At 31.5% G+C, this 24,944-nt stretch overlaps 1 protein-coding gene across 2 annotated transcripts in view; it reads right to left on the bottom strand.

Moving 5' to 3' along the window:
- Nucleotides 1-5,800: 5,800 nt before the first annotated feature.
- The window catches only part of LOC143229667 (TAR DNA-binding protein 43-like), a 33,341-nt gene continuing 14,197 nt past the window's right edge, over nt 5,801-24,944 (bottom strand). The window contains exons 2-4 of one of the 2 annotated variants that reach the window (XM_076462310.1): nt 21,343-21,515; nt 17,799-17,939; nt 5,801-12,042 (exon numbers count right to left, since the gene is read on the bottom strand). In XM_076462310.1, the coding sequence (XP_076318425.1) occupies nt 11,101-12,042; nt 17,799-17,939; nt 21,343-21,515 (1,256 nt within the window). In that variant the 3' untranslated portion in view covers nt 5,801-11,100. Of the gene's footprint in view, nt 12,046-17,798; nt 17,940-21,342; nt 21,516-24,944 lie in introns of both variants that reach the window. The other variant, XM_076462309.1, reaches the window with a different exon arrangement.

The raw sequence follows: 24,944 nt of genomic DNA, 5'->3' as shown, positions 1-24,944 counted from the left end.
CATCGTTAAAGGCCATGCATTCGCGTCCTGTCGTGACCTAACTGACAACAAAGCATCTTAACAATAGACCTGCATCATAGTCTTCATTGCAAGAAGCTCCATCAAACAACTCGCTTTCAAAGCAAATCGATCTTCCATGCATGCTTTCCCTAATGCAGCTAGTGGTTAAGAACGACGGTTCCCAGTGCCCATTTCAACAACCCGATTCCACCTTGCCTAAAATATAGTTGGAGTACAAGGTAATGCAAATCTCTTTCTAGAGAGTCCTAAAATCCCAAACTGGTCCGTGTTTTGTTTTCCCTTGTCATTAAGATCAAGGCAACGTATTCAGTATATCTTCATACGAAATAGAGTGAATGTCCGTTTTCTTCTCCAGCTGCTTGAACAAATATGTTAAAGCAGGCTGTGTGCACGACTCGTGTCACTTTTCCACACAGTCTTGAATATACTACGTAATGTTGTCTTGGGAATGTGGACTAGTCTTGTTACCGACACTTGCATTCGTTGTGGATTCTCACCAATAACAAGACGCTGAATGTTGTTTATCACAGCTAGTGTACAACTTGTTGCAGGTATCTTCTTGTATGGTCCTGGTATCACAAATGAATCCATATTCTATTGTTTTCCCATGCCTTTAAATACAAAGGGTCTTTCCGTTTTGTGAAATCTCCTACCTGTGTTTATACGTAATTTTTGTTGGACAGGGCTGTTACATACCTTTTCTAAATGTAATAAATTTTCGGGGGAGTCAGACTACCTAAGAAACGACAATGTCAAAAGATAGTTCTCACAAATTATGTTCCACCGTTATTTTATATCGCCAATGATTGCCACGCGAGTTATTTATTGATTTCTATATTCAAAATCATTTTAACATAACCTGCTCAACCCTCTGTAGTTACTTATTTAAATCAATGAAGTAAATAGTGGAAAGTGCACAAGCATAATTATAAAAGTAGTAAACACAGTTAATTGATTGGATATCCCCAAGACTGTCCATTACTCCAAATGGTGTTTTATTCTCGAGTTGATCCAACACAGGTTGCTAGTTTTTACAAAAATTCAAGCACCAAGAAACATCTACACAAAAGAAAAAACAACACAGTAGGCGAAACAAAATCTTTAATTCTAAACGAACATCGCTGTTCGTTTACAAATTAAAAATATTCAAATCACAACGAAAAAAGTTCTGACAAAAGTAAACTTACTGTTTTGAAAGATTATTCTTTTGCTTCTGTTGTTTCCTAAAAATATATAAAACACTTTATTTACTACACTTAATATATATTTGGAAATGTTTTCTTCAGGCAGTTATATCAGAAGACACATTTTCTATTAAGCTTATTAAAGAACAAAAACTGGTTAAATAACACAACTCCAACTACTCAGTACACTTTTTTTTATTAAAAACCATTTTGTAAAAATAAACCTAGTATATTTTTACATTAAAAAATCAACTACTATCTACAGCATATGGTGAAAACCACATAAATTTAATATAAATGAAATACTTATGAAATACTTTTAGACTAGAGGAAAAGTAATTAGCTAGTCATCACCACCCACCGCCAACTCTTGGGCTACTCTTTTGCAAATGAATAGCAGGACTGACTGAAACATTATAACGTCAACACGGCTGAAAGGACGAGAACGCTTGTGATGAGGATTCGAACCCACGACCACTATATTACAATTCGAGCACCATGGAGTAAACAAAGATGTCTACAAATTTATTCAATTTTCACAGAGGAACTCAAACCGTACTTTTCCATAGTGCAACAAGTACATTTTGCTGCATGACAAAATGGACACAAGATAGCTTGCAAGTCTTCTAACTGAGGCATAACGCTTTAAAGTCAACATTAACCACATTAGTGGAAGGATTTCTTTAGATATGTTTGTTTTAGCGCAAATAATAACAGAAAGTTTCTGAAACTATTTTACACAGAAACCAGGTACATTTAAGAATGTTCTCTCAACAGTACTACTGTATAGCCCCAAAGGATATCACGCTTTTTATAACCTTAAATCGTAAAATTAACTTTTGAGAAAATGAAAAATTAAAGCATACTGTATGTAGCTTGGTTTTGTTTAATTTTTTCTGAGTTTAAAAACTAAAGCTAGACTAAAACTGATTCTATATTTGTACTATCGTGGCATCTAATACTGCTCACTTTAATCATTTCACTGAAGTGATTAGAACTCAAACAGTTTATCACTTGGGATTTTAGAGATGAAGTTACAGAAGTGATTTATTGTCAGTATAGGCAATACAAAAACAATGAAAAAATTACATTTGTTTGTTTTTTTGGAATTTCGCACAAAGCTATTCGAGGGCTATCTGTGCTAGCCGTCCCTAATTTAGCAGTGTAAGACTAGAGGGAAGGCAGCTAGTCATCACCACCCACCGCCAACTCTTGGGCTACTCTTTTACCAACGAATAGTGGAATTGACCGTCACATTATACGCCCCCACGGCTGGGAGGGCGAGCATGTTTAGCGCGACGCGGGCGCGAACCCGCGACCCTAGGATTACGAGTCGCATGCCTTACGCGCTTGGCCATGCCAGGCCAATTACAACATTAACAAGTTTTATTTCTTAGTACTGACAACTATGTCTGGTGAGGTAATTTAAAGATAAAAAAGAAAATTTTAATATTAATATTAAAACGTTAAGAGGCACACAAGGTTCTTTTAATATATAAAAATTATCACAAGAACTTTTGTGTTTGCTTTTAAAAACAACTATTTCATAACTTGTCATCATTTCTAAATGTACATTTAAATGATTAACATAACTGACTGTTCATGACTAGTCCTGTGATTATAAACAACTAATGAGTTAAAGTTCATTTGGACAAAAATGATTACACATTAGAAAAAAATTCTGAGGTAAACAGAATAACAAACTACTACATCAAAGGCTTATTATGAACTGAAAGTGCACATAGAAGGAAACCACAAAATGTGATTTTATTTCTTCTTCCAGAAAAAACAGATTTCACTTGTTTATCTGGTTTACACTTCATAAGAACTGATGATATGTGGCTAACAAATAGATCACTACCTACATCTGTTTTATACCAGCTGGCCTGATGAGTCCTTGTACTGAGTGAAAGGTTTCATCAGTACAGGATATAGATGTAGTGTGGTTGGCATATTAGAATATATTTACCTTAATTTTCACTCATGGGTTCACAGAATTACTCTACAGTTTCTTCTGACTCTTACGTATGCACACCCAAACATACCTGTATAAACAAATTAAAATAATTTTCCTACAGTAGTACATTATAACATGTAATTTTGCTATTGTCAGAACTATAGACAAAATTCTCTGTCCAATTTAACAAAAAGACAGAAAACAATACTTACACAGACTGCTTCCAATGTTCAGTGTTTACCATGAAATTTAAACATTTATACTTTGAGATATTTATAAATCTTTATTCAATATCTCTATAATAAAATATGTATATCCTAGAGTTTCATGGTTATGTTTCTTATAGGTTGTACATTTGAACACATTTAATTAATGAGACTGTTTAAGTTCTAAACTTAGACAAAAACATTCACGTCACAGTTAAAACAAATACATAAAACTTGAAAACAATATTGATATTCTTAAACAAGAATTTTAATGAGCAACACCACTCTCATTGCTGTACCAGTTATCAAAACACACAACTATCTAAAAACAAAAAGAAATGAAAATCATCATTAGTTTCCATAATTAGACTGTATAAGAGACTAATAAAGTATTCAATACCTATAGCTGTACTTGGACTGTACAAGAGACTAATAAAGTATTCAATAATTCCAGTTATACTTCTAACAAAGTTTTATCTAGAAACAAAAATAAAAATCATTTCAACTGCTTCCACTTTCCATTAACATAAGTAATTTTATCCCAGTAACTTATTATTAAAGTTGGTGGAAAAACAGTTCTTTTATATATATTGTGATAAAATTCCTTGAAAACTACTGGTGTGAAATAGTAAGTTCTATATTAAATTTGTAAAACTATGTAATAATAATTATTTAATGTGAAGACATTAGAACATTTTACTTATTTTCATAGCAACATTTGTAGAACCTTCTCTTTCAAAGCAGTTATTGAATTCATGTCATCCAAGTACAATTCTGTTTTTTTAATATCAGCATGTGTGATTACTAATAGTATGTTTATTGATCGACAAATTTAATAAAGTATGTAGAGTAATTTTGGTCTTTGTACAGACTGTTGACTGCTGAATATTCAGAACTCTCACACTCTATGTTAACTTTACCTACAATTACTCCCTCAACCTGACATATCTTAAAATTGTTCTCTAATTTGGTGTATTTATAGCAACAGCAGATTGATTGGATGGCTTAAGAGACTGACCATCCATAACACTAAGATATTTTTCTTTCGAAATTCTGTTAAAGGTAATCCCATCAAAATTATACTCATAATTGAAACTGTGATATTTCACATGCACTACCTTACATTCATTATAATTCAAATCCATCTCTCTTTAACCTGCCCAACTTACTAAGTAATTTTAAGAAGACAGAAACACCCCAAACTTCATTATCAGCAGCATGAGTTAGTTAGTGTAAATTTTATAATAAATGTTTCATACTACTAGTCACCTAAATGTACAAAATGTGTGAAAAGTGTGAATAAAATACAAAAGATTTACGAGTAACAAACAGCACTTCTAAAATATTATTTTCACATTCAACTTCAAACTTTTTGATTTTGAGGAATTTAATGTAATCCACAATTATCACAGCTGCAGGTTTAAAAAGATCTTAGCTCCTGATCCATTAACACTAAAATCCAAGTTGCTCGCACATAAATGGCCATGTTTAGGTAGTAACTTTGAACAAGAGGAAATTTACCAGACTAATTTCTCAAATAACACTTTGTCTTGAAAAATGCAAAATAACTTCTACAATATTTTCTAATGTTGGCAAAAAGTCCCTCCAAAGCAAATTACTTTTGCCCATGGCCATTCCATTTGCCCTTAATTTGCATTTTGAGAATGGTTTTCAACATGTTCATGACATCTGAGACACAATGCACACTTAGAAACAACTATAAACGTTCTTCAACCATTTGTTACGACTTTTGTTAATTGAGGTCTGATTAATAATAAAACCATCAATTACTGAACAATGTACTACGACAAGAACACAAAGTAACTCATTCTCTCTGTAACTCCTAACTTGCAGTTTTCTTGTCCTTTTCTGAGTGGTTTATAAACATCTTTGGATGACCTTTCTTTCTTTAACTTCAACAGGAACCCCATCATGAATGCATCCACAACATTTGCATTTCATACAAACATTTTACCTTCCAAACTTACACTTGCAACTGAGATTAGAATCAACATGACTTTTGGACATTTTCCCATTGGTATTAACTAGTTTAGCATTGAAAATAAGTCTTTTACAGGTGAACTACTGCATAAATTGTTAATACCTTTATACTAATTACAGGAAGGAAGTTATTTTCAAATAAAGATTTCTCTGAAAAAAGTGAACCAATAAACATAAAATCTGTATTGTTTGAGAGTTCTAATACTAACTTATACTTTAATATCAATTTAATAGTGCATCTCATAATTTGCCCAATACTGTGTGGCCAAAACAGCCACTAATGTCTGTATAATCAATTATAAATTTTAAGGTTAAATCAAAAATTAAACTCGAAAAGCTACAAAACAATGAATGAGTTTACTTGTTTCATAATCATTGCAAAAATAAGACAATGTTTTCAATGTATTTTCACACATGACAAAAAACAGCCATTCGTATGCAAAACAGTCACTTTTATTGAATACTTTAAAAGTAAATACACACATTCATAACTCTCAAATTTTATAGCATTCAAATGTTGCAAGTGGCCACTTATATTACAGCATAACATGTTGACACCCTCAAGCACACCCCCAATAATACTTTTAATTACATGTTGTCACACTGTCAACATTTTTTAATGGCTTTCTTAGAGCAAGACAGTAAGGGATTAGCCTGAGTGCGAGTTTAAATATTTAAAACGTTATGGAAAACATACTAGAGAATATACCAGTTAAAACTGTATTTGATTATTTCAATGCTTAGGACAAACCCTTAACTGTCTGCCACATCTGAACAACCCATACTTTCAAAAACAAAAATCCTTTTCAACCAAGCAAGAATCAAAGTTATATCATGCAGCAACTGACAGCTACATTTTATTCCAAAAAGTTACAGATCATTATTCTAAAAACATGCAAAGTTACACAAACACTCTTAACTTAGAGCAAGTTAAAACAGCTACATCAAAACATTTTTACCATCACCTAACAACTATCATACCATGAAATGAGATGTCATAGGGAATTATCTGTAACTTTTCACTGAAGCAGAAAAGTTAAAAAAAACAAAGTAGAGGACAATTTAACACATGTTCATTACCATTACTGCAGTACTGATATTATATGTATTTTAATATAATCACTACCACAGAGTGAGAAAGAAATTAGGTAGCCTATATTTACTATTCCTATCAGAACAAAAACATTTTCAGTAATTACAACAACTGACATGCATTCTTTAATAAGAATATTCCAGTGTAAACTGCTCTCTTCTTCCAAGTGTGTTAGGTTGACACTGGATAATATCCCACTCAAACCAAGTTCAGTGCCCAGGTAACAACACAGTATGTTAAATAAGTTCAGTTCCAGCTACACATATAAGGTCTCAATAGCTAGTTCAAACAGATGAAACCTTAAGTGTTTATTTTCATAAAGACAGTCATAAATAAATCTATTAAACCTGGTTTCATTTAAACAATTATGAACATCTTCACAGATTTTAGCACTTAGTTAAATACACAGACTTGACATTACTGCATAATTTTGTTCCTTTTTTTTTTTTTTTCCTTTTACTGTAACAATACAGTATTACATATTAATAAGTACACACATGTAAAATACGTACAACATACAGACAAACATGGTACTGTAGTCACATCTGCATCATAACCTCAATTTCTGATAAATGTTCTTTTTTAGAATCTTTAAACCACTTTTCTGTATAACAGCTTCACCTCTTCCCATACTGTACATAAGCAATTAAAAACAAACAATACACAGAACTCTTCAAACAAGCAAGAAAAACTGACATCTTCCATCTGACATTAACTTAAGGTAGACACTATACAGCATGGTCATATTTCTCTACAAAACAGTCAGTAAGGTTAGAGCTTAACAAACAGACTGACTCTGATAACCAATGGGCTTCTGGAAAGTAACCACAATAAAATTCTGATTCATTTCTAATAGTTTTGTAAAAAATGCAACAGACAACATTTGCAAAATAGTGGGAGCAAATAAGTATCCTGAATAACTTTCCAGTTATTTATGCACTTTAGGAATACTTTTTGAAATTCTATGTTCTGTCTGTTCAATCTGTACACTGCAGATATTAAGGCAAATTTATAATTCAACACCAAGGTGCAAAAATACTTTTTAAAACAATTCTGCACATTTGTATTCTTTTATTTAATGTTTCAGGAAATGGCTAAATCAAGTGAAATTTCCCAATTTCTGCCAATTAGTAATAATGCTAAAGAAAAGACAATAATGTTTTTAAATCATCAATACTGGAAGTACTAACCAATCTTTTGGTTTCTATTTGATATTTCTAATAATCCACACTGTGGATTTAATATTCCAAGATGACAAAGAGAGAGAAAAGTATTATAACATTTCCTGAATTTGGTGCAAGAACTCCAATGTTTGTTTTGGGTGTTTGATTAGGACTAGTAGTGAAATCGTGCAATCGTTTTTTACAAATATTGTATCATTCAGGATTCAAAGAAAAAAAAGAAACAACATAAAGTTGTAATACATCCTTTCATTCAATAAAACTTTTCTTGAAAGAACTTTTCCAATATTTTACATAATGACCTTCCATCAAAAAAAAAACTTCCCACTTTACCAAATAAAACATTTTTTCAAAAATACCTTTTTTCCAAGAACAGATACAATTCAACAGACATTCAATATGATACAAGCATACACATTGGTAAATTACCTTTATAATCCCCATTGTTCATTCAGAGTAAAAGAACTTCATTCTTTCTTTAGCAATGAAATCAATTTTGCACAAAATGTTCTCTTAACATATTTAACAAATTTTACTTATAACAAACTGATAACACACAGTGAAATTATAAACAAATTATATGGTACCAATAAAATAAAAACCTTAGCATATATAACACAAGTGTACAACTCACACAACAATTAAAGATATCCACTTTTAGGCCAAACCATCTCGTTACAGTAAAATGCCTCAACTTTTCATTTTGTTTCAATGGCTGAAGCTTTAAAAGTTACACCTATATATTGTACATAACATCAAAGTTCATTCACAGTCCAACACTTACACCAATCATATTTCAGATTAACTAAGTCTTTGAACAATACAATTCATTAATAATATGCATCCATCTTTAGAAGAAAAAAAGCATTATTCAAAAAATTTCAAAGTGAACTTTTACATTAACTATGACATAAGCATGTAAACCAGAATCAGAAAATAAGTTAGTCTGCATACATGTAAAAATGTATTATTGAGAAGTGTGATGGATTTAAAACTTGTTTCTCTCAACTTAAGTTGGTTTTAACTTTCTTTTTTTTAAACTCAGAAATAAACTAATTCTACACAAGAACAAAATTTTAATGGAAGTATAAGGAGATCTTGATTATATCAAACTTAGAAATGAAGAGAATTATAATCACACAAAACATACCAGAACTTGAAAACTTTCATGGAAATAATTTCTAAAGCTGCATTTAAAATAATTTGAAAGAAACTTAGAAGAGATAAAGAGGCAGAATACGTAAATGATTTAAAAAGTGTACATATATCACGTTCAATCGAATAATGCTAGTCCAGAACTTGTTCTCTTTTCATTCATGCTCCAAGCAACAGAGTGAAAATAGCCAAGCTATCATACTTTCATTCCTGCAGTAAACTATAAATTTTAACTTTAATATTTTGATTTCACGTATATATTAAGCTCATGTATTGTCTTGGATATCACAATTGCAAAAATTCTTCATGAGGTTAGTTTTAGTTTTTCAGTCATTAGAGATACCTAAAAACATGACATAGCTCAAAGTAATAATATTAATAACATTTCAATAAACCCTAAACTTAAACAAACTTGTTGTGCTTAATAAGTCTTGAATACTCAGTTTGTCTAGTTCAACATTAGCAATATTGGTATACTTTTCATTTTTCACCATTCCATTTCACATTTCCTTAAGTTCTTAACATATTTGATCTCACTCACACGTATCTTCAAGGAAACTTCCAAAGAAAATTACATTTTGGTACTCTACTTATTTCCTGTTCTAGCTTTCACTAGCAAAGTGGATTATACATATGGCTTGTTTACTGACATTTTCCAAAAAGAAATAAGCTGATATTTGCACATCAACAAAGAAATTATTTTAATAATGTAACTGATTCTTTTGGAAACCAAGAGCAGTATTTTTTATATGCACATCAGACAATGCAGACACACTTAAGTAAATCATTATGACTACAGAAAACTTCCCAGGAATCATTTAAGGCAGTAAAACAGAAGGATACAAACAAGTTTAAAGAAGCTTTATTATGTGAAACTTAAAAACTGGGTGATGTTTTTAGTTACTTCTTGTGGCCTTAGTTCAAGATTTTAATGGAAGAAACTAACACAGTACAAATTCTGTGTAACCAAATACACGTGCATACTGGTGAAGACTTTTTACATACAATATTTCTGTCAATAATGTTTGTTTATTTGTAAAATTTTATGCAAGTTTATATTTGTAGAAAAGTTCTTAAAGTGAACAATGTATATTTTTTCCTACTTTCTATCTGATCACACATTTCATTAAAAGCATTGTTATTAGTTACAATATTTAATGCTTCAAGAGACAAAGTCCTAACCTGTTTCTTATAAAAGCAACTTTTGTCTTTTTCTAATATCAGAAAAGAAAAAATTTAAGCAATTCTATATGGCTTTGTCATTCACTCATGTAAAGTGTTAATCTTCAATAACAGCGGTACTAGCATAAATTAGCCAGCAAACCTACCTAATGTACCTTAGCATTAATCACTTCAGGGAAAATTTCTTTATACAGTTAAGTACAAAGAAGAAACGAATCCTAAAAATTACACATAACTTTAAAACAATTGTAAGGGCATGTGAACTATTTTTTGACATCTCAAAATATCATTTACATGTAAACTGTTGATGGCAAATTATGCAATGAAAATATTAAAAAATGCACTGTTACTGCTCATTACTTCATTATTTCTTATTCATAGTAAAGTATTCAACAGCATAGTTCATTTGTTAAATCTAGAGTGTTTAGTAAACTTTATACATATTTCACATCACATTTAATCACTAAAAGCATTCTTTCAACATGGCTTCATTCATCAGATTACAAAATTGAAAGTTAAAAGCTCTTTTGAAAATCATGTCTAACTTAGTTTGAATATTGTGGAGAAAACTACTGTACTTTGTTGACAACTAATAAAGTTATCCACACATAATGCACAGATGCACATGATAAGAACATAGTGAAAGTTCATCATAAATTTAATCATCTGGTCCATAAAATATTGAAAATGCTATGAAACTTACCCATGACAGATATGGTTATATATTTCCAAAATAAGATGATTTCTTATAATTAGTTTATTGCAAAAAATACTGGAAATACAAAAAAAGTATACAAAATTGCTTATCATGGATTCTTTCTATCTGTTTTTACTATTAAAAAGTGGTTTGCTGTACTGTATAACAGTTTAATAACTGTATCTTCTGTACTTTCTGATAAAAATTCCTGATATGACAAATCAGTGATAAAATAAAATCAAGAACACTTATGGTGTTTACTAGATTAAAATAATTGTCTAAAAGGTAAAATTATGACAAAAACATGTACTTTAAGATAAATCTTTAGGTTTACATATGCACCTTCATACAACAAAAAATACTTCTGATACCATAATGTTTCATCCACACACTGACCTCATTCATACACCATTACTTCTACATTCAAGGAGACACTGACATTCCAAACCCTTGTTTAACATCTCGCTGAGGCCAAGGACCTTGACTGCTGTTATTTGCATCCCCTGAACCCTGGGTCTGATTCATCCATTCTAAAAATCCAGACCTTTGAGCATTTCCCCCACCTGCTGCAACAAGTGATGGTGCTGATGTTGTATTGGGAATATGTGGATTCTGAGGATTTGCCATTCCTTGATTTTCTGCTTGACTAAGTGCTGCTGACTGGAAATTTCCTCCAAACAACCCAAGGCCTGCTTGCCCTAAGGCTGCTGCAACCATGGCTGAACTCAAGGGCAAAGCTGCTCCAAGATTTAGTGCACCCATACTAAGTGTAGGTGGAGCAGCATTGACTCCCCCCTGGCCACCGGTGCTTCCCTGCCCTCCAGGATGATTGCTTCCAATTCCCAATGTTCCTAAGCCCAAACTACTTCCAAGTGCAGCTAAATTAGGTATATCTCCACCACGATTTCCTCCCCCACCACCTCCTTGGTTCCACATGTTGCCACCACCACCACCACTACCAATCCCCATATTTCCATGATGGGGCATCTGACCACCAGCAAAAGGACCATTTGGCCCTGAACCACCCCCAAATCCCCCCATGGGTGGGCCACCCATCCCACCATGACCCCCTCTACCATCCATTCTTCCATGCATACGCCCATGATGACCTCCAGATTCATTCTTAGGCACAGCATTACTAACATGAATGCTAGTGCCTTTAACAATATGATCCTCCCCACACAGGCTTTGGGCCACCTCTGGGTCCATGAAGGTCACAAAGGCAAAGGCCCGGAATGGTTTGGGGATGAATACATCAGTTACCTCACCATACTTGGAGAAATACTCGCGGAGGTCATCTGCCGTAAGATCTTCCGTACAGCGACCAACAAATACCTTCCTACTGAGTTCTGTTGCTTGGCTCTCCTGCTGTTTGGAGGAGAAAAAAAAAAGATTGGTTTCCTTGATTCAATCTTCAGACAGTTATGTTTATTTCAGAATGATCTTGTGCATCTCTATGTGTCTAACTTAACATAAAGTAACACACTATTAACCCTAAAAACATATCTCAGAACAGCTGGTATGAGTATTAACACCTTCACTGATAAGCAGAAAACAGCATTTCGAGCTGAAGATGACCGAGGAAGATCAAAACGTTGTTCTCTGTTTATCAATAAAAGTGTTAATACCCATACAAGCCATTCTGAGATACATTCTTATTTCAAGTAGGTTTCTCGTCATCAAGAAAGACTTTTAAGCCTGTATCAGTGAGCATTTTTCAGTTATCAAGAGCATACCTGCACAACAAATCTCAAAATTTCAGTATGCATAATAATTCTAATGAATTTTAACAACTTACCATTTATTTACTGTAACTCATAAAGAAATAAATGTACTAACTTTTTACAGCTAAGTGATTTGCCCGTAAGCTACACACTTATTAATCTTTCTTTTCTTTGACTTTTTCTGCCATTCTAAAGCTGTAAAAAAGTATATTCCCTTTACAATATAATTATCCATTTTTTTTCACCTGATTTTCCTTCTCTATTTGTGGCTTTAATGTTATAGCTTTTGATTACCACCCTTTTGTGATGCCATAGTATACAGTCTGAATGAATACTAATGAAGTTCGGTTTTAAAAATAGCTAAAAAACATTACAGAGAGCAGAATATAAACTATTCACATTAGTGCAGAGTAAATAATGTGACATAAATCATTTCTTGTATTTTTGAGTTAGTGAGTGGCCAAAGCTTATGTAAGTGCAAGCAGAAGAATCTGAAAAGAAGTTTAAAAAACTTAAAAGAAAACACAATCTGAGAATTATTTAATAATTTCTTTCAACAATTTTTTCAATGCTGAAAATGTTTTTATATCTCTTTAAAAGCTACCAAAATGTTTCTTCTATGGAAAAACTTCAGGCAAACTTAGGTTTAGTGAATACATAACAGAAAATGTTCGAATGGTCCAAATCCTTTGTTCTAAGATATTAAGTTACCATAATCAAACATGAAAAAAGAAAGTTCTTGTTTACCATGGTTATAAGTAAAAATCATGATACAGTGCCTGATAAAGGTAAAGATGATGTCTAATTGAGAGGTGTGGTCCTAGACACTAATAAATCTCTGCTCATTTTTTGATGTTTTTTTATTATTAATAGTCAGAAGTAGTTACTGTTGGATTTGACAAAATAAAGTACTAACAAAGTACTTTAATGAATATAATTAAATTTGAAACTGACTAGACATATAAAATGAAATTATATGATCAACAACAAAAGAATCCTGAATAAATACTTTTTTTCAGTAAAACTTGGTATTTGTTATTTTCTCTTCTCTAACACTATTTGTAGAGAAATCGGCAACACATTGGTAAAATAAACAGTTGGGAAATACAAAATAAATCTAACATACCCTTTTGTGTTTCTATAATGACCAGATATTGTAACAAATAATCACACATACTATTTATTCTTACAGCTAAATGTAACAGACTTTTCACATCTACTTCTTAGTTTCATTACTTTATAGCTCCACTCAAAATTGTGTATGTTTGAAGCCATTTATCATGTTTACTTTATGTAAACAAACACTTTATTTACAATCAAGTGATGTAATGTGCATGTACCAGATAACTGAGAGTCATGGGAATTTTTTTTTTTTTTTCAATTAAGTTTTCTTATCTCACCTAGTAAGTTCCTACATTTCACATTTCAGTTACTTTTATGGCAATAAATACAAAATACACTTAAAAAACATGATATGTATCACTTATATTTGGAATCAGGTTTTTGCCATGAGCATACAAAGCACTGTAGGCCTACTTATTTGTAACAACGATGGTCAAAAATATAAATCTGCCTTTCAAATATGTAATTTAGAGCACAAAACATTATCTGGCAGAAAAATAGAAGGTTCTTAAGCTACAATAACACTATATAACAAAAAATTTGCTTTTTCTTGTTCCTGGGCAGAAAGTGTTATTTCCAAATTGCTTATGCCTAAAGTAAATGGAAAAGACCTATTTTTCTCTTCAAACTTTGCTTCTGTGACCTGGGTAATGCAATTTTCAAATTTACCTATTTTCCAGAACATTCCAGATAGATTCAGTGTTGAGTAGCTGAGAGAGAATTTTCTCCAGCTTACAAGAATTTTCTAGAATGTTGTAGGACTTACAAGAATTTTCAAGAACCTTTTAGAATTTTCTGTAACTGTGACAGCATCTACTAAAATGTGTGAAACCTACAAGTTATATTTCGGCATGCCTGTTATGGATCAAGACAAACCCTGGAAACCTCATTTTATCTACGAGCACTGCAAAAAACTCTAGAAAGTAAGATAGACAATTTTTATTCGCTTGAATAGTACGATTTTATATTATACAAATTTTAGACCTTTTAAAATTTAAATACTCTTTTTTTTAAATTTCCAACAGTATAGAAAAATATCACATAAAATATTGTGCATTAACCTCTTACACATTAGTTGTGGATGAAATAAGTTTATTCTTTATAATAATTTTATTTTGCTCTTTTGCAGGATGGTACAGAGGGTAAGAGAGAGCCATGAAGTTCTCTACTCCAAGAATTTGGCGTGAACCCACTGACCACTCAAGCAATTTCTACTTCTACATGGTAGGCCCTTCCAAATGTCAAGCTGGAAAGAATGCATCTGCTACCATATATCCAGACCTTCCATCATCCATCACCTCAGTGCCACACTACCCTGAACTCCCTGTACCCATCTGCCAGAGAGAAAGCAGCCACCCTCAGAAGAGAGCAGAAAATCAGAATAGGAGGTAGATGTTCGAGATCTAGAGTACGATTCCAGAGTTGCAGCTGGTGAGAGAAACCCATACTATCCGAACTAGAGAGACCCTAATGATTTGAACAGAGATCTTGGTCTGACAAAGTTGAATGCAAAGCTTTTGACATCTAGGTTCAAGGAATGGGATTTGTGAGATGAAAGTGTGCAAGTCGGAAGTCAGAAGAAGTGTCACTGACATTTTTTCAAGCTTCTTCACTCGTCAAGATGGGCTCTGCTTCTGCCACAACGTATCCGGTCTGTTCGAGGCAATTGGAATTGCCTGTAACCTGAACCAGTGGTGCTTCTTCATTGATAGCTCATCCTGAAGCCTTAAAGCTGTGCTGCTCCATAACGGGAATAAGTATTCATCTCTTCCCCTGGCTCATTCGGTACAACTCAGAGAGCAAGGCAAGCACTTCCACCAAGATATACAACACTTTGAACACTGCTACAAAGAAACATATAACAAAAACATGATGGGAAACTATATTTGAGGTCTGATACGTGAAAGTGATTTATATTACAATCACAAATCTCGAAAAACTACTCACTTCTAAACATTTGTGTATAACTTTAGTATAAATACATGTAAATCTTGATTCATATGTTGTTTTATTGAGACCTTACGTAAGTGAAAATGTGCAAATTTGCCTATTTTTATATAAAAAATAGGTTAATTTCTAAATTTCATTATCCAGATCACAAAAGCAAAGTTTGAAGGAAATAAAGGCCATTTTCTGTACTTTTACAACATAAGCAATTAAGAAATAGCACATACTATCCAGGAATAAAATTTGTGTTACATAATGTAATTTAACTGGCTTTCCATTTAAACTATAAATAGGTTGAAAAACTTAAGTTAGCTGTCACAGATGAAAATCACAAAAGAAAAAAAAATAAACTGAGACTAAATATTTCCTAACTTAGAACATAAATGAACTAGCCTCACAATAAATAAAGTAAAATGTGCTCTTTCTGTTGAGTATAAAACATCTAACAGTGAAAGTGCAAGAGAATTACTGACATCATGCTGACTAAATTCTAATAATTATAAACCCAATGTTTAGTTCTGGAATAGTATAATGTAGTTTATTTGCCAAACTAAACACAATTTTTACGGGAATATCAGTTTTTTTCACACATTCTGAAATGTACAAACACTTTCTGCTCCTCTTATTTTGGGTTATTTGTTTATAAAATTTTTATTTGTCATTTAATTTACATAAAAATTTAGGTAGATGTGTGTTAGTATAATATTTATAATATACTATAGTTCTATTAGCCTAATCATGATACTTTTTAAGTTATGAGCAAAAAACTACGCGGGTTAGCAGGGGTACGAACACTTTCTGTTGTAACTGTATGTAAATCTTCACAACATTTGGTAGACTTTTGGTAAATATCAGAAGCTTTTTTTAATGAAATATTTTTACTAAAGATTTATTTGTGAAAATATCAAATCTGTTTTGTTTGTAGTTCCAGTGTGATTTCACCTTACGATTAAAAAACTAACTATACCTCATCTCAAAAATTTGTGTAATCTCTAAAACTACTTTAATAACTTTAAACCATTTGTTTTCAGTATGCTTTTATAATTTGTCTGTTATCTTTTCTACCCTAATGATCTGGGGTCTATCAATTTCACCAACCTTATAATTATCATAAAAAATTAGGAAATAAATATAAATTATGCTTTTTATTGTGCTAAAATAATACTACTAGAATAACACAAAAATACAAATGCTTAGTCTAAGTAGCTTAAGTCCTGAAATATATTTATAAATTTGCTTTTTTTTTTTTTATTATATCAACCTTCCAATTATGCCTGACTAACATTACATATGTTGCATTCACGTGTGTACATGCACTCATGTTGCCATATCCAATAATATAAAACTGACCTTAGTCTTTAAAAAGTGACCCTGTCTTGGCTGTGTTTTAATGAACTAATATTTTGTAATATGTACTCAGATTTCAAATATCGTAGATTATTACAATTTAGAACAATAATAAAGAAGTAAACAATTGTCTATTCTAGCTATGAAATTTGACCTTAGTTACTGCTGGACACAGGCAACTAAGCCCTTTAATATTTTATGCAGAGGATATGAAATAAATTACTATATCAATACCACAGAATTCTACAATAACTTATCAAGCTCAGTAACTAAGTTGTATTTAGGTCTAAAAATTGAAACTTCAAGAAAACTAAAGACACAACCTACTTCCTTGAAATCTTGGTTTGAAAGAATATGCTAACCTTTTAACACATTAAAATGGCTAAGAAAACCACTAAGGGACATTCTAAGCTGTCAATTGGTTATTCACATGTCATGTATGGAAGTAAATGTATATAAGGGACTGTTTCCAGAAATGGAAAGAGGTGAACAGTGCCACTGTATATGATTCAGTACACAAGCCATATCTCAGCAAAATCAAAAGACATGAGGTTTTAATTTTATATTCTAGCTGACAATATTGGTAATTTGAGATACCAATTTGTACGAAACTATAGACCTAGTATTCTCATATTACAAACACCTAATTTTAACCAGTGCAGCATTCAACATACCACATGACCCACAAAAATAGGTATTTTGATGCATTTAATAATAATTACTTTTAAATTAAGAAATAAACTAATTAAAGTTAAAATTATAATCTCCAATTTGATACCAAATGTACTGAAATAAATTCATTAAATAGTAATTCAATAAAAATTTGAATGCAAGTCAACAAACACAATTGCATGACCTTTGACCCTTGACCAGGATTAACAAGTTAATTGCCCAGCTTTAAATGGAACCATGGGTAATAACTATTTAGTGTGAACTGTACAATATATACAATTCAACTCTGGTTGCAAAAAACATGCCTACCTTTGAATTTGGTATCTTCACATCACACCATCTTCCATCAATCATATGACGTTTCGATAACACACGAACCTGAGACTCATAATTCCCAAATCGCATGAAACCAAATCCTTTTGACTGACCAGTTTTGGGATCTTTTTTAACCTGTAATGTTAAACACACATATAAAAATATAAATATTACAAATGAGTCAGGTTCCCATTTAAGCCAATAATTATATTTACTTGCATCATTATTTGCTAAAAACCACAAACATCGCTAAAAACTATCAAGATTTTGCAAAAGACAAAGCATAGGTGTCAGGATTTTAATTACTTTTACAAGTTTTTTGGAACATATTACAGAATACAAAATTCCTGTAGTAATATACTTTTCAGTACAAAACAAAAAATTAATAAATGTAACATATGCAAGCATCTCTTTACAAAATTTCATGGAATTTAAATTTAACCTTATATAAACAAACCTTGGTTTTTATCAACACATTTACAGTCTACGATTTCATAAAAGTAATCTTTAGAGCTTGACAATTACCTATCTGGAAGCAACAGTTTTAAATATTTCTACTCTTAAAAAAAAGTTACTTAGAATTTTTTATTAAAAGATTTTTTAATCTCCTTGCACTTTGACTTGTGTAAAATTTGACTGTATATGAATTACTATTAGTCAACATTTTATATTTTAAAAAATTTCATCAAAGATTAAATACATAGACAATAATACAATATTATCTATTTTGATGATGTGTGTTTAGCTTAATACTATCTATAGAAAAAAAAAGAATTATAAGTTCAATTTGCCAGGACTCTTGCAGGTTGCAGTGGCAAAACATCTCTTTTTTCCAGGGCTACTGGTTTGCATTTAGAACATCCTAGAAGATTTACAAGGCATTTTGAAACTGTTTACATAATATCAGTTTAATAATGTGTCTTTAGCTTTTTAACCAATAGACAACTGTGATATTAGTAGAAGCAGTCTTTGGCATATCAGTTCATAACCCATTCTTCCATTTCATAACACCTGACAAAACCTTACTGCTTTTAATAAGTGCATTTAAGTGTTTTATTAATTTTTTATGTACAATTTATCATTCTTTTTTTATTTTTTTGCCAAAATACATTGTCCTAAGTGTTTATGATAATCACCAAATAACTGAAACACAAGTACTTTATCGTAACATTGTCTCCATATAACCAATTTTTACAGTATGCTCTTTGTATTGCAGTACCACAGAGTATGCAGTTCAGGGATGTGGAAAGTTAAATCAATGCTCCTTCACAATCCTCTTAGCCTCTCTACACTTTTACAAAATACTTATGTAAAAAAGTACATCTTCTATAATTTTGGTTTGAGTTGTCCAATTTATTGATTTTCCAATACGTTCTCAGGTTTCTAGTTTCTACAAGATTGTACTTTAAATGTAAACAAATTAATTTTTTACTATGTTACTTCTAATCTTCCATATCAAATCCTCTTACTTTAAACCTTATGGTGATTTTTATACTCACAGTTACTAATTATTTCTACATTTAAGGCAGAAACATCAATAATAATAGATTTCTCTTGGTACTACCATGTTTTTAATACTTATTCTAAAACTCCGATTTTCACTTTATCAATCATTTTAAATTTTAAACCTAGTGTCATCACAAGTTTTCACAACAAACATTAACATCAAGGTTGTAAACATTTTGGAAAACAGATATTCAAAGATTACGTGCATCTGTAAAGAAACAAAATGCTTGATGTTCAACTAGTGCACACGTGTATGTAATTATGACAGGATACAAGTTAAAGAGAAAGCATGCTATAAAACAAGCCAGAGAAAATTATCTGTTCATGTTAACAAACATAAGTACATCTACACAGACTGGGCAAGTTCATGAAATCTTCATATGACAAGGATAAAACAGTGAGTAGTTAACTTTGAGAACATAAAAACATTATTACGATCATTATCTCCAAAGAAAACAACACAGCAAAATATCTCCTAAGACTAGGTCCTACAGATCTCTATATTAATCCACTTTCCTAGATTCTAGATTTGTACAGACCCTCCCTTTGACATGTAACTGATGTTATTTTCCCCCCTTTCTGTTTAACACACTCCTTAATGTTTAAATGTGCAAGTCCTACTAACTCTCTTTTTCACTCCACATTTTATGACGTGATCTGGGACTATCATCTCCAACTTACTCAAAACATCGCTACCATTAATACTATTTTTCTTTGGATAAAGAACATCCTTTAAGCTTTCTTTTTTAAATCACGGTAGAAATTCATCATATTTTATATATCTATCTGGCAAACATAAAGAAATCAAACAACTCAAACACAACATATTTACAATAAGACAACACCATCTGTGTTGGTTCTTTTTTTCTATCTATGAAACTACTTTAAGCATAATAGTCTTGGTTTACAAACATCCAACATTTATATGAGTAGCCCACCAAATAACTCTATAAAAGTAATTGTTTTACTTAATAATACATGTTTGTATTGTATAACATACATTTCATTACAATAATTTATGTAAAGCTGGTTTCATTTAGTATGAAGTAAGATGCATGTTTCTCATCCTCCATAATTAAGCAATGAGCACAATCAAAGATCTGTGCACTGAAACTTTTAATGATTCTGTTTTTTATGATCTTAAGACACTTAAATATTCTGATAAAGTGTTATTTATTTTTAATGTATGCTTACTGACTTATGGTAAATCATGCTGTCAATGTCAGTCCCCTACCAACCCATCCCCAAGTCTTTCAAATTTCTGGAAGGTCTGAACATAAATGACCCAAAGATTTTTTAACATACTGATACCCTTAAGGCAAAACACACTTACAGAGTTATGTCAGCAGGGCATCAAGTCTATAAATAAATATTAGCAGCCCACTGAAATTGAATCAAAATTCTGTGTTGCCTACAATGCTCTTGGCAGCAAACATTGCAACACTTAACTTCAAAGTCTTATCAGTAAACAACTGGCAAAATATACGCACGTTTTATAATCATACTTGCAATGTAATTAATGAAATATATTTGCCTACAACAGAGATTATTTTTATAAGTTCCGTTATTAAGCAAATGTTTGCATAACTTTTACTATGTGCTTATAGATAAAAATACAGAATTAATATTTCAAACTTTAAAATATATAAATTTAAGAAAAGAAAAAAAAACGTTTTTAATCCGAATTTTGTCATACCTCACCTGGCTACTTTGTTAGAGCTTTTTTAACATACATTTATAGACTAAGGGATATAACAGCTTGAGCATTATAAGTACAGGTCAGTATGCAAAAAAAAAAAAAGAAAGAAGAGAGTAGTTGATCCTTTTGGCTTTCAAATGTGCATAACAGTAGGAACTCACAACAATATTACCAAATGCTAATCTTTAACCAGGGTGAAAAACATATAATCAGTCTTTCTCAACAGTAGCAACAAAAAGGAAATGCACTTGCTACTTAAAACAAAAGAATGAATCAAAAAATTAAGTGACAAAAAACATCTAAATTTAATAACAAAATGGTGTATGTCCATACCTGTGCCATTAATACTTCACCATATGCTTCAAAATACTGTCGCAGATCTTGTTCTGTAGTTTTCCATGGTAAGCCAAGAACAATAAGGTCTGAACATTTAGGTCTATTTTCCATTCTCTTTGTTTTAGCTGTACTATTTTCTAGTTGCTCATCTGACTTGCGCTTGTTTTCCACTACAAAGAGAAATGGAGATATTAAAAGAGTTTATCAATAATTCACATTGTGTATAGCATAAATTACAGTGAAGCAATTTTCATCTGCATCTGGTAAATATGACACACCCTACATAAACCTTCCTACTGAGATATCTATATTTTAATTTTATAAAACAAACAAGCTTGAATACTTCTCCCTGTTGAAAGCTTAAGTTACTTGTGTAAATTTAAATATAAATTTGTTTATCTACACATATTAGCTAATTATTAGGTGTTTTAACTTTCCTAGAATTTTCTGTAGAATAAAATTTTCATTTCTAAACAATAGATTTTTTTTAAAATAAAAGAATATTAAAATGTAAAAATAACCTTTTACATAGCTATTATACAACTGAAAAACTATTTTTAAACTGAAGGTGAAATATATTATACCCTTAAAAATGACAGTCATTTTCATGCCTTTAAATATGATACATGAAACAACAAATTGTGTGTGTATACAACAAACTCATAACCATTTAGTGCTTAATAGTTTTCATGCTATAGCTTTTAAATTAGTAAGTGTATTTTCACAAAATTTTCCATATCATTAGTAAACATTACAGTTTTATTATGTAAAATATCACATTCTTTACATTATGTTTTAAGTAATGTTTTTCTCATACTTTTTTTAATGCTAACTGTCCAACATTAAAGTGATTTTAAGATTAAAATACTTTTTTTTTGCATGAGAAAATTTTCAATTTCACATGCAAAATCTTTATAAACTGCAGATAATTGTCTAAAATATTTAATAAAAAAAAACATTATTTTCTTGGTTATATTCACTAACATATCTCCATACAGGTTCACTTGATTTCAACAACTTCATAACCACCATAAAAATTAAGAAATAAAGAAATTTTGCTTTTTTTGTTGTAAAATGACTACAAACTGTAACACAAAAACACAAATGTTTAGTCTAAATGCTTTGAATCACATAAAGTTATAAGTATTATATATATGTATATATAATTATATTGACCTTTCAGCCATGTCCAGGAAACATGACAGAAGTTGCAATGACATGGTGCACATACACTCATGCCACCATATCCATGAATATAAAACTGGCCTTCACAAAGCAACCTGTCTTGGCTGCATTTCAGTAAAGTAGTATCTCATAAAATACAACTACTTTCAGTTATATTATTTATGTTTATACACTATTACTGTTTACAAAGAATTCTTAAACATGTTTTTCATAAAACACAAAATAGTAAATAAAGAAATATAGCAAACAATTATTTCTTAGTTATGAACTCTGTTGTCATTTCCTGTTTGCCATAGGTTGTTAAGCCTTAACAAATTTCACACATGGTGGATATGACATATTTTGAAATAATCCGAAGTCATAAATTACTATATCAGTACCACAGAATTTCATTATAATATATCCAGCTTAGTAACTAGGTTGTATTTGGGTCTAAAAAACAATTTGAAATTTTAGGATCACTTATGTCTTACCTTACCCCTTGGAATTTAACATGAAAAGAAAGAGTTTGCCTCAAATGTACTTCACAGGTGCTAATAAAATGACTAGAAGAACATTCTGAGCTTTTAATTGGTTATATATATGTCACTGAGTGAAGTAGGTGTACATTAGCATGTTGACAGAGTACACTATTTGAAAAGAGATGATACAAAGATAAGTTCTGATAATATTATGGATTTTTTAATGTCATATGGTTTTATTGTTTTTATCTTTAGAAGTTAGAGTTTAATAACAAAATATAACTAGATTTAGTAAGATTGAGGACTAAAAAATAGTAAGTATAAACTTTTAATTTAGATTTTACTTGTGTATTTTACAGGATAGCATGAGATTAGGCTTAGTACAATTAACGTTTTTTTAGGCTTAGTTATAATTCAATTAACTACACTGCTTTATTTCATAAATACAGTATAAAAACTAGTTAACTGTCAAATTTAGATTTAACAGTGTTGGCAACACTTAGTATTCCTTCAAAACAGATCCATGGTTACTGCAGGTTCTGGCATTAGAGTTTGCCTTTCTTTTCACTTCTCCACTGCCATTATCCTCTCAACCAGTAGTATTTCCACTTCCAACTGCTCAATGGAGTATGGAGCTTCATTCCTAGTCTATCAGAAAGTTAGCAGTAATGGGCTGAACCTGTTCTTCCAGGATTTTATTCTCACTTACCTGTTGTGTCCAAGATGATGGAAAATTGTCAAATGATCATCATTCTTCCTCGACTCCACCAATTCTTCAGTACTTCTAGGTTCACAATGAAGTCCTTTCTTTCACCTATGTTGGCATTCTTCACCATGTCTGTGGATGGCCAAGTCAATGTTATTAATGCTTTTCTAGTGAATTCATCTTACCACTATCTATTTTTGTGTTCAGAGATCAAGTTCTGTTGTTCAGGGATTTAGCCTTTGGCCAAGCATCTGCACCATACATTTCCTGCAAGATCATAAGAGTTTTGTAAAATGTTTTAAGTTGGTCTCACCCAACTGCTATCTGGTTCCAGGCTATGAAATAGGCTATTAGACTCTTACTAATGTGGATGGCTCTCTCTCTTTTGGGGATGTGGGCATCCCTTGAATCTGATTCCTTAAGACTGAGTACACATATAGTTCCTTCAGTGGGCACTGTGTGACCAGTGGATCTTTCAGTCTCCATCGGAATCTATATCTTAGTTTTTTAGTGGTGGTTGGATTGGATCAACACTAAAATCAGTAACTATACCACCCCTATGTCCCAAGTTACACCTTTTTACAGATGCCGTAATTCTGGAATCAGGTGTTTATCTTCAAGGTCAGGAATTCCAGGGTATATGGACTGAAGATGAATTTTCCTTCCAGATCAATAAGTTCAAACTTCTTACTGTCCAACAGGATGTAGTTAAAGGTCTAGATATACTGCAGAGGAATGCTGTCATGATCTTTTCCATCATTTTCACAGTGGTCTTTTAACTACCCCATCTTGAGTACACATATTCTTGGAATATTTGTTTTTGAATCTTAATTATTTCTGTATAACATTTATTCCTATCTTATTATCCTCCTTGCTTGACATTTTTCTGAAGTGATGGATTTCATGGCAAGTGACCAGTGTCAGCCCAGTCAATTTCTCCCGACCAAATAGATTCTCCATTGAAAGTTTTTCATATGATTTTGTTCTCAGTTCAAGTCTCCAATAATCAATGCACCTGACACTCCTTGCAACTTAACTATGGTCATTTTGATTGCCAGTACCTTGTCCTCAGGCTTTGGTGATTGGGATTGCATCTCTGTACCTTTACTCATTTTGGCTATTACTCATAGTTCTGGCCATGAGTTGATCCTCTATTTGAGAACTGCTAGTAGCCCCAGACTGGTTGGCCTAATCATGCTTTTCTCTAATACAGTATCTTCAAGAGGTCTCACATCTGCCTCTTCCTC

This window comes from Tachypleus tridentatus, chromosome 10 (genome assembly GCF_004210375.1).
Source record: "Tachypleus tridentatus isolate NWPU-2018 chromosome 10, ASM421037v1, whole genome shotgun sequence".
In the NCBI taxonomy this organism is placed as follows: Eukaryota; Metazoa; Arthropoda; class Merostomata; order Xiphosura; family Limulidae; genus Tachypleus; species Tachypleus tridentatus.
Note: the sequence above shows the minus strand (reverse complement) of the source record. Positions and strands in the feature narration are given on the sequence as shown.